The sequence below is a fragment of the Seriola lalandi genome, unplaced genomic scaffold, assembly GCF_002814215.2.
Source record: "Seriola lalandi dorsalis isolate HSWRI2012SDOR001 ecotype SW California unplaced genomic scaffold, Sedor1 jcf7180002054518, whole genome shotgun sequence".
Taxonomy (NCBI): domain Eukaryota; kingdom Metazoa; phylum Chordata; class Actinopteri; order Carangiformes; family Carangidae; genus Seriola; species Seriola lalandi.
In genome coordinates this window covers 259,690-278,801 of record NW_019525071.1, presented here as the reverse complement: position 1 = coordinate 278,801, position 19,112 = coordinate 259,690, and the positions used below count along the sequence as shown (strand labels likewise).

General features: G+C 38.8%; 3 protein-coding genes across 4 annotated transcripts in view; 1 reads left to right on the top strand and 2 right to left on the bottom strand.

The window, feature by feature from the left end:
- The window catches only part of krt222 (keratin 222), a 28,595-nt gene extending 25,466 nt beyond the window's left edge, over window positions 1–3,129 (top strand). For both annotated transcript variants that reach the window (XM_023413690.2, XM_023413691.2), the window contains exon 11: window positions 876–3,129. In XM_023413690.2, the coding sequence (XP_023269458.1) occupies window positions 876–1,089 (214 nt within the window). In that variant the 3' untranslated portion in view covers window positions 1,090–3,129. The remainder of the gene's footprint in view (window positions 1–875) is intronic.
- Window positions 3,130–3,324: 195 nt separating this feature from the next.
- LOC111660413 (tensin-4) lies at window positions 3,325–12,556 on the bottom strand. The gene is made up of 13 exons (XM_023413689.2): window positions 12,461–12,556; window positions 11,066–11,342; window positions 9,634–9,976; window positions 8,964–9,280; window positions 8,780–8,875; window positions 8,497–8,628; window positions 7,452–7,544; window positions 6,763–6,840; window positions 6,573–6,635; window positions 4,905–5,076; window positions 4,678–4,746; window positions 4,395–4,424; window positions 3,325–4,170 (listed from the first exon to the last, which is right to left on the bottom strand). Exons 2-13 carry the CDS (start codon window positions 11,316–11,318, stop codon window positions 4,038–4,040), a joined length of 1,779 nt encoding a protein of 592 aa, XP_023269457.1. The 5' UTR covers window positions 11,319–11,342; window positions 12,461–12,556; the 3' UTR covers window positions 3,325–4,037.
- Window positions 12,557–15,107: 2,551 nt separating this feature from the next.
- On the bottom strand, window positions 15,108–17,980 carry ccr7 (chemokine (C-C motif) receptor 7). Its single transcript, XM_023413711.2, has 3 exons — window positions 17,853–17,980; window positions 16,738–16,787; window positions 15,108–16,464 (listed from the first exon to the last, which is right to left on the bottom strand). Exons 1-3 carry the CDS (start codon window positions 17,866–17,868, stop codon window positions 15,397–15,399), a joined length of 1,134 nt encoding a protein of 377 aa, XP_023269479.1. The 5' UTR covers window positions 17,869–17,980; the 3' UTR covers window positions 15,108–15,396.
- Window positions 17,981–19,112: the final 1,132 nt, after the last annotated feature.

Below are 19,112 nucleotides of genomic sequence, written 5' to 3'. Positions count from 1 at the left end.
AATGCTAATGGACTGTAGCTCCTTAACTACTGCTTGTGTAAATAGGCACTTTTTGCTAATAAGCCTGTCAAATCAACTTTAAAAGGTGCTTTGTGTTTAAAAAAAAAAAAAAAACGCAATTAAAACAAGGGAACCAACATCTCTCACATGGTAAATGGTTTTTTGGTACTTTTATTGTAAACTTTTACAACCGTTCTTCTAAAAGCACAACAACTATAGGATCCCAATGCTCAAACCTTTATTCCTTGCAACCCCATTTATCTATAAATCTTTCAGATTACTCTGCGACAACCTTGCAAATACAGTGCTTTCCTTTTCTGGTGAGGCTTCATTGCATCATTTTGAATGTTGTTTGGTTGAGATGGTTTACATGATCCCAGGTTCGGATCTTATTCTATTATATCTATTCAGTATACCACACTGATTATGTTTTATCAGGAATTATGTGCATCTTCAGTAATATAACTCTTCTGCAAGGCCTTATTAGAGATTCTTCAAACCGTCACATTTCAGTAGCAAACTGTTCTCCCCTGCTGCCCCCTAGTGTCATTGATGAGAGGATTGAACAACCTGTCTCACCTGCTGTGGTTGTATAATGAACAAATGAATGACTCAGAGGATTATTTACTTTATGTCATTACCATAGCCAATCCCACATGGGATTACAAGATACAAATTATTTAAGCGTACCACATTCTCTGCGTGTTCCTGAACAAAAGGAAACATGTTTTACACTTAAACAGAACTTACAACATAAAAAAACAACTGTTTTTTAATGACAGTACATAATAATAATCTGGCAATGAATAATGTCATGTGACTTTTACCAAATATCAATCTTCACCTTTGCCACGACCTCTAACCTGTCTTGCCAGGACGGAGAAGATTGACAAGGTGATAAAGCAGTGGGAGGGCTCTTTCTTCAGAGGGAATCCCAAGCTGCGGAAGAAGTCGGTGTCGCTGCGCTTCGACCTGCACATGGCTGCGGCAGACGAGGGGTGCGCCCAGACTAAACAGGACAGCCTCCCTGACGTGGAGGTGCGTCTCATCATGAAGAGATCCCGCAGCATCCCAACTATCACACAGTAACTCTGTCACCAGCTGATCAGAGTCACCACTGGTTTGCAGCTGTTTGTGGTAATACAGGTGACGCTGAAGTTACAGAAATAGCATCTGTGTCGCTCACATCTGGGATATTACCATCCATTGCCATCATGCTTAGTATGAATTTCAAATTACAACCTTCACTGAACTTTGGATCACCACTGATGACTGAAACAAAGATTCCTCTCAACAGATCTTGAGCTTGGCAGGATAGGCATTACCCATCAGGCTTTTATGCTGATCTAATGGGGCCATTTTTATAGCATCAGAAAGCCACTTCCGATATATCAGACCTACATTCATTACATTACAGATAATAACAATTTAATATGCAAACATATTTCTCCATCATCATTGTAGATGAGGAAAAAGTGTCTCTCAACACTGGTATTATTTCAGTGTGAGGTCACTGAACAAAAGAGATTATATCGACCATATGACTCTGCCTAACTACAGCATTTCATTTTAATGAACTCTCTACAGGAGGCTGCGTGCACAGATAGATGGAGATAAATGGAGGTGTAGAGTTACAGATCACTATGAGCTGCTGTGAACTATCTGGGGTGGATTTTTTTTAAATAGATTTTCAGTATGGGACTGTGCAGAAATTATTAGGGGGAGGAGGTCTCAGAAAATGAAGAGGCTCAGTGGGAGGGGTCTTAAGTAATTAAATGTTATCTTTCTGGAGTGCATGTGATTTGTCACCCACTATTACAGCTCACACAGCCACTTTATTTTGTATTTTAACAAAAAGGCAGAACTACAGCAAAATAACTAAATGTAAATGTGCCATATGAAGTGACAACGACAGCTCTTTGTTCACAAATAAAGAAGGGTCCGATTATCTGGTAAAACAGTTGGTAAAATACCGAAAATTTGGTAAGGAATTTTCTTATGTTTGCTATAATTTTAGCTAATTCCACTAAATTCACTTTTTTGTTTAAGTAAATAACATGTACGTCACTTTATTACACCATTGATCCTGGTCCCATTTTATAATGTTCATTCCAACAGAAGTTATTTTCCTATGACCTAACCAGGGACCCACTGCCCCAAAACTACCAGGCAATGTTCAGCGTTCACCTCCCACCCCCAGCACCCTGACATATACACGCTTCAGTCAGCTGTCAGCAGTGTGAACAGTGTGGAGTATGAAGCTGAGATTAGCAGTAATAGGAATGTCACAGTAGTAGAAATACATCTTCTGCTACTAAGCTAGCAGTTGGAACTGGAGTACACAATCTTAAATTATTAATGCACTCTGTGTTATTAATGGAAGTGTTCAGCAGTGTGACATTACGATGACATATTGTGGAGAGGGTGTTCATTTTTTTCTCTTTATCAAGGGTCCAATGAAAATATTAATTGAGAGTGAAACATAGTCTCGAGCCCCCCTCCTCACCTAAATAATTTTCCTACGATCCCTAAATGCTTGCACTGCAGACACTTAAAGCACTTAGAAGAACATCAGCACTGGGGGATATCCAGAATGTGTGTACTTTGAGGGTCTTTGTCATTGCCTTTCATTCTCTCTCATGTGGAGAAAAAAATATCTTGCAACTCAAACTAATAATGTAGCTACATTTTATGACGCATTATCCCTAAATAACTCACTGTGATCTTAACAGCAGTGAGTCAACGTGTGTCTCAGAGAATTTAGATTCCCTGTCTTAACCAGAGGAGGGCAGTATTTGTAAATAGTTAACACTGCAGTGTATCTTCAATGCTCGACTCGGGTTGTGTAACACATGCTATCTGTTACACCTTAGAATAAGAGTTTTTACGCTTAAGTTTTGAGTTGGCACCAAAGATATGAAAAATAAGAAATGGACCATGGTGCATTGCATTTGGGTGCCTCAGAATATGTTGAGAATATTTAAAAAATATTATCTATGCAGTTCTATGCTTGATTTTGCTTTGCTTCGTGAAGCACACTCTTCATTTTGGGAGCTCTGAAACTTCAAAATGAAGCATTATGCTTTTATCTTACAATGTATCATTTAAAATAAAAAAGAAATATGTGCACACTGTCTGTCGAATGTTCCATCATAATGTCCATGTGACTTACTTGAAGATGCAGTGTCTTCATTTATTTTAAGAGGGGCTTTGATGTTGTTGTTGCAGGAAAGGAAAAACTTCACCCTTTGTCACACTTTCACCACATGCATGTTATTTTCAGACATAGACATTTGTAAGCTCACACATACAGAACTTCAGTGGTTCAATGTACTAATTTTTAATAATAACAATTAAAAAAATACAAACCCATTAATATATAGAAAGAAATTGTTTACAGTGCAGTATAATAAATACTTTCTGAATTGTACAACTAGAGTATATGCAAAGTTTCTGCTTTGAAATGAAAGGACATATTGCTTTTCTTCAAGTCTATTAACAGAACTTTCAAATTCCCTCATCGCTTTATTCTACAGCATCAGCTGGAGCTGATTTACAGTTCGATTTACACAGGAATCATTTGACATTAAGATAGAAGACAAATAAACTGCTGTAACATGTGCTAACCTCTATGCTGGTTTTTCACATTTTATACAATAACATTGTACATTGAAATTATTTTCTGGGCAGCTTCATATATTCAGCAAGAGATCAATATTGCTGTGTTTTTACAAGATGGTTAGATATTATTTTAACAGTAGTCGTGTGCCATTCAGTTATAATCATACTGTATGTTGTTGGTCCCATGTCTGTTTTCTTCTTGCTTGTCAGTCCTGTGTATCTTCATATATGCCAGACTTCCACTGTCTTCTCAGCTTGACCTTGTTACAAAGCTGGGTAGTCCTAAGCACTTCTAAGATAACTTGCTCAGTTTAACAACTGCAGGAGCAACACTCACAATGGCCACCACACTGAACAGGTTACTTGAAGTATAGAGTACAGTATAGACAGATATCTTAAGTAGGGGCCTTGTGTGTCTATAGCTTGGCTATGGCACCCTGAATAACCTCGATGACCTTGTTGCAAGGCTGCAGGGGATCATATTCTGCAAAGACGTGGCATACATTCTCCATGCCAGCATCTACGCCTTTTGCCACAAAGCCAAACATCCTGTTGGGACAAAGAAATGATAGATGAGATTTAATTTGAACAAAACTCAAGTACAAGAAATGTTTTTTAAATTAAAGTATAAAAATTGTAATGAATTGCAGGTGCAGGCTGTAAACCTGAGAGGGTTCACTATGGATCCTCACATAAGCAATACATAGAATTTACACCTACACACAAAACATCATTCTGATAATGTTAGCAATAAAAAAACAGTCCAAAATTACCTTGCACCAAAACTGCAACCTTTCACCCACCTGTGTAGATAAAACAGACAAAGTTTAAATAATGTCTTTAATGACCAACACGTTTCGTATTGTGGTGAACTAAATAATGTGACATATGCAGTACTAATGCAGTGATCTATGAGCTCTTAACCCACAGGTATCCACATGAAAGAGACTGTGACAGCAGTGAACATTACATGATTTTGTTTCCAACAAAGATTTATATCGTTTTTATTTATCATTTTATTATCTTTTATTTTATAACATGTTGTTGTGTACTCACAGTCGATTGTCTGGATCTTCGCCACTGTAGCTAAGCAGGTGAGTAGGGTAATGGCGTCTGAAGAAAAGCCTGTGAAGAAGTGATTATGGAGTTAAAAATGTTCAGTCCTCACAAAATGTTGCACATAAACACCCAAACCACATATCACCACCAGCATGTTTTTTTTTCTTAGTGTACTATAATGTAAAAATCTCAGCAGTGGGTTGACAGGATGTTTCTTTTCTTACTTCCTGTTGATATCTGTCAGTGTTACACCCTTCAAAGACACCTTCAGGTTGACTACAGTTGGTATGAAGGAGCCTGAGGTCTTCTGAAGTGTTGAGGACACTGCCTTCTGCACTGCACAAGGGCCCGTCAGCATTTCAGTGGGGACAGCATTCAAGTAGATGAAATTGCAAGCTATGAAAAAGTATAATTAGAAAAAGAGATTTAATACACATGCACATAGCATTAAAACTAAGATAGTCAAGCATACATTTAAATAAGCGAAGCCCCCTCCAAATCTCTCCTGGATTGTTAGTGGATTAATCCATGTTTATTTTACACACAGGGAATTAGGATTCGCTGGCACTTTGTGACATTGTGCAACTGTTGTTTATTGGTTAGAAAAGCCTGTTACATCAACGTATTTCATTATCAATTGGAAAATATATATTACTATGCGTACACAGTATATCATTTCAAATATGATTTGGCCCTAATTTACTTTTATTTATCACTGACAGGAAACAGTGTTCCAGTGTATATATTATACTTAACATAATAAACTACTAGACAAATGTATTTCCTCTACCCTTTCTAAAGTAAAATATAGTATGTATTTATATGTCAATGTATTTCAACTAACCAGTGCATGTTTTTGGGGTTGTTTGAGCAACTTGAAAAACATTTGGTTGTTTAATTATTATACACTGCCAACCAAAAAGTAAGTAGTAGTTTTACTACATTTACTCAAGTACTCTAGTTAAATATAATTTTGAGTTAGGCTTTACTTGAGTATTTCTGGTTTCTTTATACTTCAACTTCACTACATTTCAGAGGTAAGTATTGTACTTTTACTTCGAGTTACTTTGCAGATTAAGATTTTGCATATGGTCATATCAATCAGTTGTCGTATATTCACCAATTATCTTGAGTAAACAGAGTCACATCAGACTTTTTACTCGTCATAAAAGATACAATACATACAGTACAGCCGTCACTAATCTTTGCTGGTTCCTCATATTTAAGAGTAGGGGTCAGCCACATCATACCCAACAACAGGAATTAAGTACTGGCACACCGAAATTGAATGCAGCCTCCACTAATTAAGGTAATTAATCACACCTGTGTGTGCTTTGCCTTCTATGGTACGTCACGTTTCTGGCCCAGATATTTAGCTATGTGGAGAGGTGTTAGTGGTGAGAGTAAAACCTGCATTCAAATCTACCATGAATCTGTTTTCTCATTTAAAACAGCTTCAAGTTAACGTAACTTAAATATAAACTATTATAATTTAGGACTTTCGGGAAAATCTCCCAGAGGAGTCCTACACACATGAAGCTAGTATTTAAATTTAACGGTAAACGTCAATTAGCAAGTGGTGTGGGACAAGCTAGCATTTCCTACACGTCTGCAAAACAATGAGACAACGGAAGAAGAAAAGGTAAGAACCAAAATGGAAGTTAATGTAGTCTTTTTGCACTTTTGTTAGTTAAATGTTACGCCTTGTCTCATGTTTGTTTATTATGTCTTAGCCCACTGATGTAAGCTGTTCTTGCTGATTTTTCTTCTCCTATGTTTAAATGGCACTTGGTAAGCATTACTCAAAGAAAAGTGCTAGCAAATGCACTGATTAACCTTGCATTATATGCAAATGTAAACAAATAGGGATACTTGTCTGTATTTTGTCTCACCTGTTTTACTCTTGTCCTCAGCAGCTGGTTTGTCATTTACCCTCTCTTCTGCTGTGGCCAGATCTGTGAGGGCAAATAAGAGATTAAGAGATGAGGTTGTCATTTTCTTCCTTGTTTCTCTAAAACACACACACACACACACACACACACACACACACAACCTTGTGAGTGGCAGTTAAGGTTAACTTACCTTGGGAGTGGAGCAGTAATCTGCAGGGTAAAGCGTAAGCCGAGATAGTGTGCTGGTAGACCAGGGCTGAGAGACTACCTGTAAAAATGACAAGGAATCATAGATTTAAGTAAAAATTCATTGTCTTACTTTGGAACATGAAAAATTCAGATATCTCCCCTTAGGCCTACATCATTTTAATGTGTAAATGATAATGAGTCGGTTTTTTTTTGTTTTTGTTTTTTTAAGATGTGTATGGTAATTTTGCTTTTTGATTATTATCTGAACCTTGATATTTTTGATCTGTTTGGAAGAAGTTTTTTTTGACGTGGGGATTTTTTTTCAGAACCACCATAACTGTGATGAAAGAAAATATAAATGCAGGTAGGTTATGCTAGTGCACATCTCATACACCCACATGCTCTGATAAGCACAAAGACACCACAATAAAACTTGATAATGGCTCTGTGGGTGTGAGCGCACACCCTGTGAAGTCATACCTTGAAATAAGGTACAAGATCCCTTCACTGCCTCCCACCCACATTCCAAAAGCCAGACATGGCTGACTCAGTTGTGGTGTGGCACACATTAGCCGGACCAGGATGTTTAGTCATATTGAGTAGGCGATTGAATACTAAATGGTTTGAAGGAAAAGTGATAACATATAAATGTACAATAAAGTAGGTGTTGTTGACTTTTACAGCACTTACCAAAGTATGGTTCCTGAGAAGCGCCTTTGATACGTACGCCTTTAGCTGATGATTCAATAAGGAAGTGTCGCACAACATCTGAGGTGCTCTCTCCTGTTGATATGATGTTGATAGATAAGAGTGACATAAAGCAGTGATTCCATGTAGCTCATGTTTGATCAACTATTTTTATATCATTTTTAATATTTATAAATTATTTTATTATCTTTAAGTCTCCTGTGCCACATGGTTCCCAGCTCATTAGAGAGAAACAAAAACAAGATGATAAAAATGCAAATCTATGAATTTAAATGAGATGATTTGAAAAAAAACAGGAATGTCTTAGATAGGATAACCTGTAACCCATCAAGATGCAGGGTATTCTGTCCTAGCTGCCACGCATATTCTGTGTAACTCATTCATTCAACAAAATTTATATTTCACTGCAAATTTTCTGGAAAATAACATGAAAGCCAGAAATAGAAAACATTAAAGTGATGTCATGTGACCGAGGGTAATTGTTCTCTAATTATGCTTTGAGGGATAATTCAGCAGAGGAATATTGAAACAGACAACAAACTGTGAGCCTGCACACACTGAACTAGCCTCACTGCTAACTCACTGCTTTCATGTCATGCATCCCTAAAAAAAAAGTTGACAAATATAAATATGCAAATGATGTAAGCCTCAAAATTGTTTTGTGAGTGAGTTCCATTTTTTTCTCAGATTGGTTACAGTATCATAAACAGCTGGTTTTCTTTTGTGTTTACACAGGATATACTGTGGGTGGAAAAAATAACAGCGCTGTCTCCTGCCTCACCACAGATAGCTGGATGTCGTCAGACATGCCCATACACATCAGCAGAGCTGGGTAAGTGATTCCCTGTGCCTTTAGGTCTCTGGTATAGACAAATGATGACAGCAGCACTGTGCTACACTCTATTCACATTGTTTGTCTGTGAATGTGGTAGTTGTGGCATTTTGAGACCTTTTCTTTCCTGTATCTCACCAAACACTGCTGTGACTTTTCATCATAGCATGTGATTCAAAAGGAGTCAAGGTTTACCTGGGTAGGCAGTAGCAGTGAAGTTGTTGGGTGTTGGGTCCACCTTCATGGCCAGACCGAAACTGCCTCTGTAGGAGGTGCTGTCTCTGACCACAAATGCCCCTGCTTCCTTGTCTTTTACTAGGGCTTCAGCTAGAATGAATGAAACAACAGAGAAAATGCTTACTGACAGTTTGTATCTGTACTGCAAGAATCTTGCATCCATGGAGAGAAAACACTGGATCTGGAGCTTGATTAAAGCAATTAAGTCTTAGATTATTAGCTTTGTTTTTGAGATTCTCACCTTCTGCTCTGCTGATATGTGGACGGAACCAAAACTTTGAAGTGTCCATGACGAATTTCATTGAGGGCTGACTGCCATTAAAATGGGCATGGAAACCTAAATAACCATAAAGACAGCAGGTCAAATAGTGTTGAAAATGCGGTAGTTACCAGCAAATCAAACTACTGTGACACCTGCGACTCACTGTGAGGAGCTGGCTTCGGGCTGGACGCAGAGATGGTCTGTATCAAGTCAATTTGTGGTCCAGGAGACTGGTTGTACAGATCCGGTTCAGGTGCACCATTGACAAGCAGTACAGGAATATCAGTCAAAGACCCAGAGAGTGAAGCAGGACTGCTGTGTCCTCCTCTGCTGTGCAGGTGCTCTTTCTTTGTCAGCAAGGGCTTCTCTGGGCTGTGCCTGTTATCAAAGGGCCTCATTCTGGACACATCGCTGCAGGAGCCAGACATACTGGTAAAGATGGACTCTGGAGAGTCATCTTCACTGGCCAAGGACAGGTTACTATGTAAGAAGGAAGAAGAAATGTCTACAGATATAATTTTATTTACAGATCCACATCCTATTCTTCATGTTTTTAGTTTACATCAGTTAATGTTAACTTTAAAGCAAAGCAGAAAAGGAGAAACATTTCTCCTGTCCTTCAATTTGTAACATTAGAATGAACGAAGCCGGATGAAAAAGATGACCCCATATGGTTTCTAACGTGGTGTTTGTGATCATAAAACTTTTGTTCCACTGTGACATCACAAGTAAATATCAGTCCACTAAGTCACCTAGTGAACTGGGCTATTTTCAAGTTGCTGCATGTACAAGATGCATGTGTTAGACTTTGTTGCTTTAATTGTGAGGTTTACCTGCCGAGGATGTAGCTGGTGTCTGAGCATGTTGACATGGAGAGGAGTGAGGTGGCACTGTTTCTGTTGGGGTGTGACAGTCGCAGGGATCCTTGGGAAAAGGGTATGTCCTGCTTTGGTGAGGGATTTCGTCGGGGAGCACTGCCGCATGGCAGCGGAGGCAGGGACCTCGTAGGGGAGCTGGAGAATACCTGCGTACCATGGGTCCCATAGCTGAGACTGCTGTGCGCAGGGATCGGTATACTGGGTGACATAGATCGGACCATGGTGGGCGAGGGGCTGGAAGAACATCCTCTTGGGACCAACACGCAGTCAGAGACGTCTTCATCTGAGCATGAGTCAGCTGAGGATGGAGATTGACATGTGAGCAAAAATGCTGAAAAAGTTATAAATGCTGTGAAGGATGTGAAACTGATGCACTCAGTGGAAAAACCCTGCATGTTCCATGATTTCTTTGACTTCATGCTTTGGTTTTCTGATAGCAAAATGGGTTTGGCCTCCATATGTAAACATATTGTGTTATTCATGCAGCTACCTGCCTGCTCAACTCAGGCCATGCCTTCCAAACTAAATTCTTTGGATTGTGCATTTCTGCTCTTGCGATGATTCTGAATCACCTGGAGGAGTCTCAGCTTGTTCTTGTGTGCTTGATCTGTCTGCCTCTTTGTGTTGATGGGCATTGAGTGAGTTTATGCCCTTGGGAAATCACTGTGGTCAGTGTGAGCCAGACGTGTGGCTTCTGCAACCAGAGTTAGATAATGACTAATGTTCATACAGAAATAGCAAAATCCCAAGTAGGCACTGTGATGAGTATTGTTAGAAGGGGAAATACTGTTTTGCAACAATAGGAAAGGAGTACTCATCAACACTGGATTTTCTGTCTTACTATTTAACATTACTGTTTTGTTTGATTTCTCATCACCCTCAAATTTCCCTCAAAATTTGTTTGTCTCAACACATGGCGCTCGGTTTCACAAGCATATGACTAAACATTGTACAAGAAAAGATGAACAGGAAATCCATTCATTTGCTTTGTTGACTCTTTTGCACACTTTCTGATCAGAGCTGGTCTGAATGAAGACACTTACTGTCCCACCCTCATGTGTGACTTCTTGGTGAGCTTCACTTTGTGTGTAGCCCAACAAGTGCAGGGTGTGGTACTAGTCTGGGCGGTAATCCCAGAACAGATGAAGTTGTGCAATTACCCTGTGATTTAAAAAAAAAAAACAAACTATCTCAAAAGGGTGGGTAAATTTCCAAAGCCCCGGGCTCTGTGTACTGTTCGTTTTATAAGAGTTGCTATGGTTTTACTGCGCTCTGTGTCACACCTCTGTAAGTGTAGGCTGTCCTGTGTTGCACTTTGTTGACCTTGTTGATGAATTAGAATGTGAAGAGCACTGAAATGCAAAGTGGCCTCACGGTTGTACAGTACCTGTAGGAGGGGAGATGCACGACGGACTTGTGTTGACCTGGATGGGTTCAAATGTCGGATCCAGTTCCATGATGAGCTGGTTGAGATTATCCAGGGAAATGTCGAGATCAGTGTCACCATGGTCACCACTGGGCTTTGGGAGACTGGGGTGTTGATTGACCGTCTCCTGCGCTGAGTCCAGGCGGATAGTTTGACCCACTCTCAGGACGTGATTGGGAATCATGTGGGACATGCCTTTAGCTGTAGGCATCATGTTAGGAGAGCTCAAAGTCTTGTACTAAAGACAGGAATACAATGGAAAGAGATCAGTTACACTTTCTTCACTGGAATAACAGTCTCGCTTTTGTCCTCTTTACAAAACAGACCCATCATAAGCATTTTTTCCTCATATTACTCATACTCTTAAAAAAAGTGCATCTGTTATGCACTATACATAAAGAACCATCTCAAGTTTTTCATTGTTATTTCTGGTGATTAAATAACCACTTGCCAGTATTTGCACTGCAGCATCAGTCAGATTTTAATAAGAAATGTTCTTTAGATTTTATAGATAAGGTTTTTGTCATTGCATTTGTACAGTGTTGTCTTGTATTGGGTTAATTCATCACTGTAAAATGATTATGTAACCTTGATTCCATCATACTGACATTAACTGAACTTAAGTGACAAATAATTTGAAAGTTGCTGTGGCCAATAAAGAAAACAAACAGTAATGTGTGTAAGTCAGTACATGTAGCCCACGGCTTCCTACATATTCCTCCATCTATGCATCAAACCACTCTTTGAAACATGAAACAGTCTGAGTAACTGTCTTTGATGCTGATATCAGCATGATGAATAGCAGTTCGAGAGGGGTGTGTAATATGAGGGATGATCAGCTCATGCTGTTTCTCCCTCTGTGTTGCAGATGAGGTGTGGTGCTCAGTGAGTCACCTAGGTGACTGATGGTTACCATGACTACACTACTGTTTTCCTACAACAGCCAAAACTTTCACTGTGAACATAGTATTTTTTTAAAAGTAGCAAAATAGCAAAAAGCTGCTTCAGATCATTTAGAAAATGTTTACTTCTGAGAAGCGCACACTAAGTTTCACAAAATTTCACCTTGGTAAACAGAATAATGTGGCATCAAATACAACTGGCATTTGCGCATAATGCAACTTTTGAGTTATTCAGTGCTTTTCATTTTAGGTAAGGAGAACGTATAATACATGTGGAGGATCAAAATTTGTTTTAACATAACTTGTCTGTGCTACAAATTGCTGCAATGACAATAATAAAACACAGACTTGATTAATAATGAACTGGGAGCAATCCAATAAAAATGAAGTACTGTTAGGTCTATTTGTATATTCTATTACAATTTCTTAGTTAGGTAAAGGTAGGTCCTCTTACCTTATCTTCTGGTCAGGATTCTGCTGCTGCGATGCTGCTGTACTCTCAGGCTGTTCACTGTTTTTTTACTTTGACATTTTAGGTGCTGCATGTTTTTATCAATGAAATCCCAACCCTTTTCCCAGTGAGCCTATCAGCAGCAAGGATCACTAATCCCTGTGGCTCCAACTGATGTCATCTCAGCAGTGTAGAGTTTATGGCTGGAGGGGAGTTCATTTTTTTCAACAGTGAAATCAGATGAGTAAACAAAGCTATGACTTGGTCTGCACCAAAAGAGGTAGCACATGTACACGTAACGTTATTCCAAAAAATGACTTGTAATGATGTGCTCACTCGCTCATAACAATTTCAACATGAGCATGATATAACATGAACCTACTGGGTGCATCTAGCTGTGGAGTGTGTTTGCAGTTAATACTGCGTGTTGTAGGAATTGACTGCACTAATCCAGTGTGTTTCATTGTCATCTGCCATCCTTCAATGACTCAAAGTATCTTTTTATCTGATTTCTGATTTTAAGACAAAGTCAGTATGATTGGTGAGTTAATTAATGCTACTGAACATTATAATTTTGTTCCCTTACTCATAACTGTGGCCACACTGATGTTTAATCATTTTTATCTCTTAGCTTAGGTCAAGGAAATATGATTAACAGTTAGTCTAAATAGACTAACTAGTCTTTCACTGACTTAAACTAGCAGATGATTTTGTAATTGTTTTAATGATGCATGTTGGTCTTCATGTCAAGTGTTTCTGCTCTCCTGAATGTTAAAGCCAGTAATTTCCTCAGATTAATGACCATATCTGGTGAGTAAAAGAATATGTAAAGATTGAGTGTGGTTAAAGAATATCTTCTCTTCGTTTGCCACTCTCAGTTGAGCATTTTGTTTAATCATATGATTAAGATTTCCTGAGGTGCACAGATTTTCAACCAGCCATAAACCTGTTACTCACTGCTTGTAAAACTAGAGCTCTGAGAGTGCAGACAAGGCCAAGGCCTGTGTCAAACAACATACACCAGACTTCATAGGAAAAAAAAAAAAATCTAATACATAGTGAAAGATCTAGATCTGCCTCAAAATTTAATAAGTTCTTCCTACTGGATCATCCCTTTACTGTGCAAATTGGTTCAGTGCATTTTGTACAATATTTTTTCAATACAATCATTTTTTTTAAAGTATATTTTTTGGGGGCTTTTTCATGCCTTTATTTGACAGTATAGTAGAGAGAGACAGGAAATGGGGAGGCAGAGAGAGGGGGGAATGACATGCAGCAAGGGCCGTCCAATGCAGGACTCGAACCGGGGCCAACTGCAGCGAGGACTGTAGCCTCTACACATAAATCCTTGTCTGGGTTCTGTCAGCAGTCCAGCAGAGACAGCTATCTTCCAGTATCTTTCAATTCCTCTAGATTTAATTGCAGCTTTTAATTTGAATATGTTTGTTTGATTTTCTGAAATACCTCTTCTTTTTTTTCTTTTTTTTTTTTTTTTTTGACTGTGTGGGCGACGCATTATGTTTTCAGGTTGTCTGTCCGTGCCATTCTCGTGAATGCGATATCTCTAACGCCTTAAGGAAATGTCTTCAAATTTGGCATAAACTTTCAGTTTGACTCAGGAATAAACTGATCAGATTTTGGTGGTCAAAGGTCAAGGTCATTGTGACCTCATAAAACACGATAATTATGACACAATTTAACACAAATGTCTAATAGAATAAAATGAAGTGATGTTCTGCAAAAACACATTTTTCAATGCTGTAACTCAGGAAGGGGAGATTGCGACCATATTTCCTGCAGCCTTGGCTGGTTGGCGGAGGTGTACAACATGAGGCGGTCGTTCTTGTTTTCCAATTTATCAAATCAGGTGTTCATGATAACTGTTGATGACAAAGTGCGTCATTGTGCTCGCATGACTCATGGAGTTTATTAAGGGTCAACTCTTCCACCATTATATTTTTTCCCTCTACATGATTTTTGTTGGGCACATTATCTGCTGCTGTGTCCTTTTTATTATTCTCATGTTATCATTTAGAACCTTTCTTCAGTTAAATCTCAAAGACTAGAAATTATTTACTACCACTTAGCTTTCCTGGCTACTATAGGTTGCTACAATGAACACAGGGATATTTTCATCCCCAGTTGAACTTTTACAAATATTTGGTCAGTAGTTGTTGTTTTTCTGTTCTCACACACATATATAGATATATATATCTATATCAATCATGCTGCGGAAACTTGCTTTAAATCAAGAAAGTGAAACAAATCTTTCATGGTTGTTATGCACTTTGGACACAGACTCAAGTTGAACATGTTTGTGCTGTCGTGGCTTGGAAGGTTTTATAACAGTAATGTCAGAAAACTGTTAAGGCCTGTTTTTCCTTTGTGTTTCTGAGTGGAGTTTGCATGTTCCCCTCATGCCTGTGCGGGTCTCCTCAGGGTACTTTTCCTCCCATTAATTATGTTAATGCAGTACTTAGATACTGATGTAGTCAGTCCATCTGAAATCTTGTTTTAGTTAGTAGTTAGTAATCTTACAGTAAAGTAAGTATCTTGCAATATTGCAAATAGCTTACAATACAGGAAATAATTTTATTATATAGAAAATATATATTTCAATATAACTTTATGATAATCAACAAACCAGCTCTGATGTTTTTATTAAGTTTAATGTACATGATTTGGTGGAGTAAAAGCACTATATATTTTTTCCATTAACAGTGTTGAAATACTGTACACTGTAGCCAGAACGAAAAAATAAACACAAAGAGACAACCAAAAAAAAAAAACCCAGCAAAGACCAACATACTTGGCTTTTATATAACTTTTGCTATGTACATGTAAAATATATTGTTGACTTGAGACTTTAGTCCTAATGTTCAGCAGCCCACTGTGTGGTCTGCAGGTGTCAACAGGCTATCATCCATACTGAAACAGCTTTAAGGAGAGAATGTGGTGGTTGTCTCAGTGTCATTGGCCGCTGAGCTCCTCCTCCTGCCGCAGGTATACTTGAAGAACCTTTCCCGGCTCATGCATCCCAAGTCCTTCAGTAGCTTCAGTAGGTCATAACGAAACTTCACACCAATAAAGGCATAGACAAAAGGGTTTAGGCAGCACCTGAGGAAGGCCACACACTGGGTGACGTCAGTGGCATAGAGGAGAATGTTCTCGTAGTTGCAATCCTCGGTTCCCCCTTCTGCGGTGACAACTGTGGACCAAAATAGGACCAAGTTATATGGGACCTGGCATACCAGGAAAACGGCTACCACAGCGAGAATCACCTTTATGGCCTTATTCCGTTCAAAGTTACGAGCCTGGCAAAGGGTCTTGACAATGCTGCTGTAACAGAAGCTCATGATCAGGAGTGGAAGGGCAAAAGCCAAAACTATCTGGCTTGCCTGGAGGCTGACGCGGAGCTGGTCATTATTGCTTGTGTAAGGGGTGCAGGTGTTGTTATTGATTGTGGTGTACGTCATTTCTGGTATGGAGAAGATCAGTGCCATAACCCAAATGATAGCTGATGACACTTTGCTGAGAAACACTGCCTGGGAGCGGTGGCGGTGAGCGGAGACTGCTTTGGAGATGGCGAAGTAGCGGTCCACGCTGATGAAACAAAGAAGGAACATGCTGCTGTAGAAGCTGACCTTGTAAATAGTGTGCATGGCCTTGCACACCAGCGGGCCCAGCACCCATTCTGCCATGGAGTTGGCTGCCCAAAAGGGGAGCGACAGAGCGAAGAGCAGGTCTGCAAATGCCAGGTTGAACAGGTACACATCCGTCATGGTCTTGAGACGCTTAAAGTAGCAGGAGGTGAGGATGACCAGTAGGTTTCCTGTCAGCCCCAGGAAGCAAATGATGGTGAAGAAGATGGACATAAACCAGAGGCGGAAATGGCGGTTGGATTCTTTCACACACAGCGAAGGGAAGTCCTCATAACTGAAATCGGAGTAGTTATATTCCGAGTAATTCATGGTGGTGAAATTCTCTCCATGCTGAGACAAGGAAGACTGTAATCAAAGACAGATTAAATGATCAAATAAAAGCAAGTAACAAGCAAAGTAAGCAAGCCACGTGTAAATCTGAAAAATTCAGCTACCCGCTTTTCAATGGCCTGTAAAACAGTTTACTCTGGTACACCTTTACTTCCTTAGAGGAAGTGGCGCTTTTGTGAGTTGAGGGCTGTGGTGGTGATTTTCACCTCTATGTGGATACAGATTGCTACAAACATTATGTTATCTTTCATATTTACATACAACTAATAAAAGGTGTGTGTTTCTTACCTCAAAATTCATTACCCATATCAGCACAACTGGAAGAAGGTTTTGCAGACCTGAAAAATTGAGTCAATTTTTAGAAGATGAAGCACTGCAATAGTATGATCAAAACTGAAGCAGCAAAATGTCCACATATTCTTTCCCTCAGTCGTTAATATGGGTCAAACCCCAATAACGCTGCATCCAACACCTCCCATAAAGCAACAAATATCTGCTTTTCATTAGACTCTACCTGCCTCGTACATGCGTACATCTTTCACCACCCGGGTTTATAACCCAGACTTTCTGCTATGAATGTGTAAAAGTCTCAGAGCCCAAAAGATAACTATAAGTACATTTCCTGGACTTCACAAAGGTCCTCCAGAGCTACAGAAGACATTGTACAATTGTTTTCTCAGACTCAGCACTCCCCATTGTCTAAGTGACCTTTACATGGATTTCCCCTTTAAATTCTAGTTTACTGGCTATATTTTCTGTTTTGAATGTGTTTTCAGATTATTGGTGATGAAGCCTTGTCATGTAGTTTCTTATACTCAGTTCTGTATTTTCCGTTCTGCGGTGTAGCCATTTGTCATAGAGTATCCAGTGATTGACACTGATATATTCAATGTGATTTTTTTTTGACAGAGTTCTTACAGAGTTCTCACTAATCGCTATTTGGAAAATTTAGATAAAACAAATCTTTTTAAATTCTTTGCAAGTAATTGTTCTTTTCAATAATAGTGTTAGGCAAGTACTACTGTTTAGCACAGTGATTTGGCAGATCTGTGCTACCCCAGCAGAGATGTCGACTGATAAACGACTGCAGACATTAAGTTCTAACTGCTATACGCATGCATGAGGTAAACCTCAACAAACGTGCCTGTTGTCACATTGCACGCCTTAAAAAAGCAGCTATTACAAAGGATAGAAAGATATTAGCACATGGGTGTTCATGTTACACATAACTGATTAAACAGAATTATAGCAAACAATAACTTTCCCTGATAAATTTTTAATAATTTTTTTTCAAATTAACTTTTAATTAATTGAGCTTATCCCTTTAACCATTATTTTTATTTGCTTTTGTAGAAACATTAATTCACCACAAACTCTTAGTTAAACTCTGATGAGGTACTCACCACTGACAGAAGTCATGTTGACTGAGAGCAGGACGCTGTAGGTAAAGCCACTAAACACCGATGAGCTGAATGTCTGTTTGATGGTGGTTTCCCTTTTGATGAAAGAAAAAAAAAAAACCTTTCGTGCTGAAAGTTTTTCTCCCCAGCCTTCAGGTATCATGTGAGAAAACTCAGAAAACCACCATCAAACTGAAATATGAGCAAAAAAACCCTTTTTTTTTTCTTGAGTTAAAGGATACAACTATACCCACTCCCTGGAGCTCACAGCTTCAAGTTCATGTGTTATCTGTGTTTTGGAAAAAGGAAAAGGAAAAAGAAATTTCCCCTGTCCCCAAAGACAAGGAAACATATGCACATCTTGTGTGTCAGATTAATAGAGCATTTTTGTTATTTGCAAGGTTTGGTGAGTTTTTAGTTAAATAACCAGAGTAGCCACAACTCATGTTTCCATGAAAAGAACCTCAAGGACTACCAGAGAAGCATCATATGAGTCCATGTCAATGTCAATGAGTTGTTTCAGGAAAAAACAGACACTTTGATAGTGATAGTGACACTATGATTATTCGAATACACACGTTAGTCAGTAGATAAAGATCTACCACATGTAAATGTAAATTGACTTGATAGCTCTGAATTCAGTGGTTCAAAGTCTTGTAGGTGATACGATAAAACTATGCGTACATTTTTACTTTTTTACTTACTTTACTTTTTAAAATCTTTTTTATGAACATAAACACAGTTTATGAGACTGTTCAGCCCTCAACATTCAAACTGTTCTTTACTCAGATTCATTGGACTTGTTTGGTGTGACCATAGTATGTAGTAAAATATTGACATTGATGACACAGCTTACATTTCCTATAAAACAATTTAGTTTATATATATATAAGTTATTTAGATGTATTTCCAACAGCATTTGTTTTTGTATCAGTTCATAACTGTACATATACAGGTGATCAAGCCTTGTTGTCATGGACAGCAGACGAGGTCTCACAGAAGTACCCTTTTGCCCACTAACTCACAAGTTGTGCACAAGCTTCTGCACACCTGTATCTTTGCGGTTGTGGTTTCTAGCTTTCACTGGAGGCAGTGCAAAACCGCAGAGTACAAAATGTGTCAAGTTGCAATACATCTTATACTTTGCGTTTACTATCACAACTCTTCATTACACCTCACAAGAGGCTAAACTATATATCTCAGTATCCTGTATAGTCCTGTCAGGTCATTCATTTAGACAGTAACGCTGAACCTTACTCAAAC

Bases quoted from the DNA above. Each gene is read 5' to 3' on its own strand.
- ccr7 (XM_023413711.2), bottom strand. The intron at 16,465-16,737 runs GTAAGAAACACA...CTTTGATTACAG, and splicing joins TATGGGTAATGAATTTTGAG to TCTTCCTTGTCTCAGCATGG.
- LOC111660413 (XM_023413689.2), bottom strand. From the start codon at position 11,318: ATGATGCCTACAGCTAAAGGCATGTCCCACATGATTCCCAATCACGTC. The intron at 8,629-8,779 runs GTGAGAATCTCA...CATTCATTCTAG, and splicing joins ACATATCAGCAGAGCAGAAG to CTGAAGCCCTAGTAAAAGAC. The intron at 7,545-8,496 runs GTAAACCTTGAC...TCATATCAACAG, and splicing joins CACTGCTACTGCCTACCCAG to GAGAGAGCACCTCAGATGTT.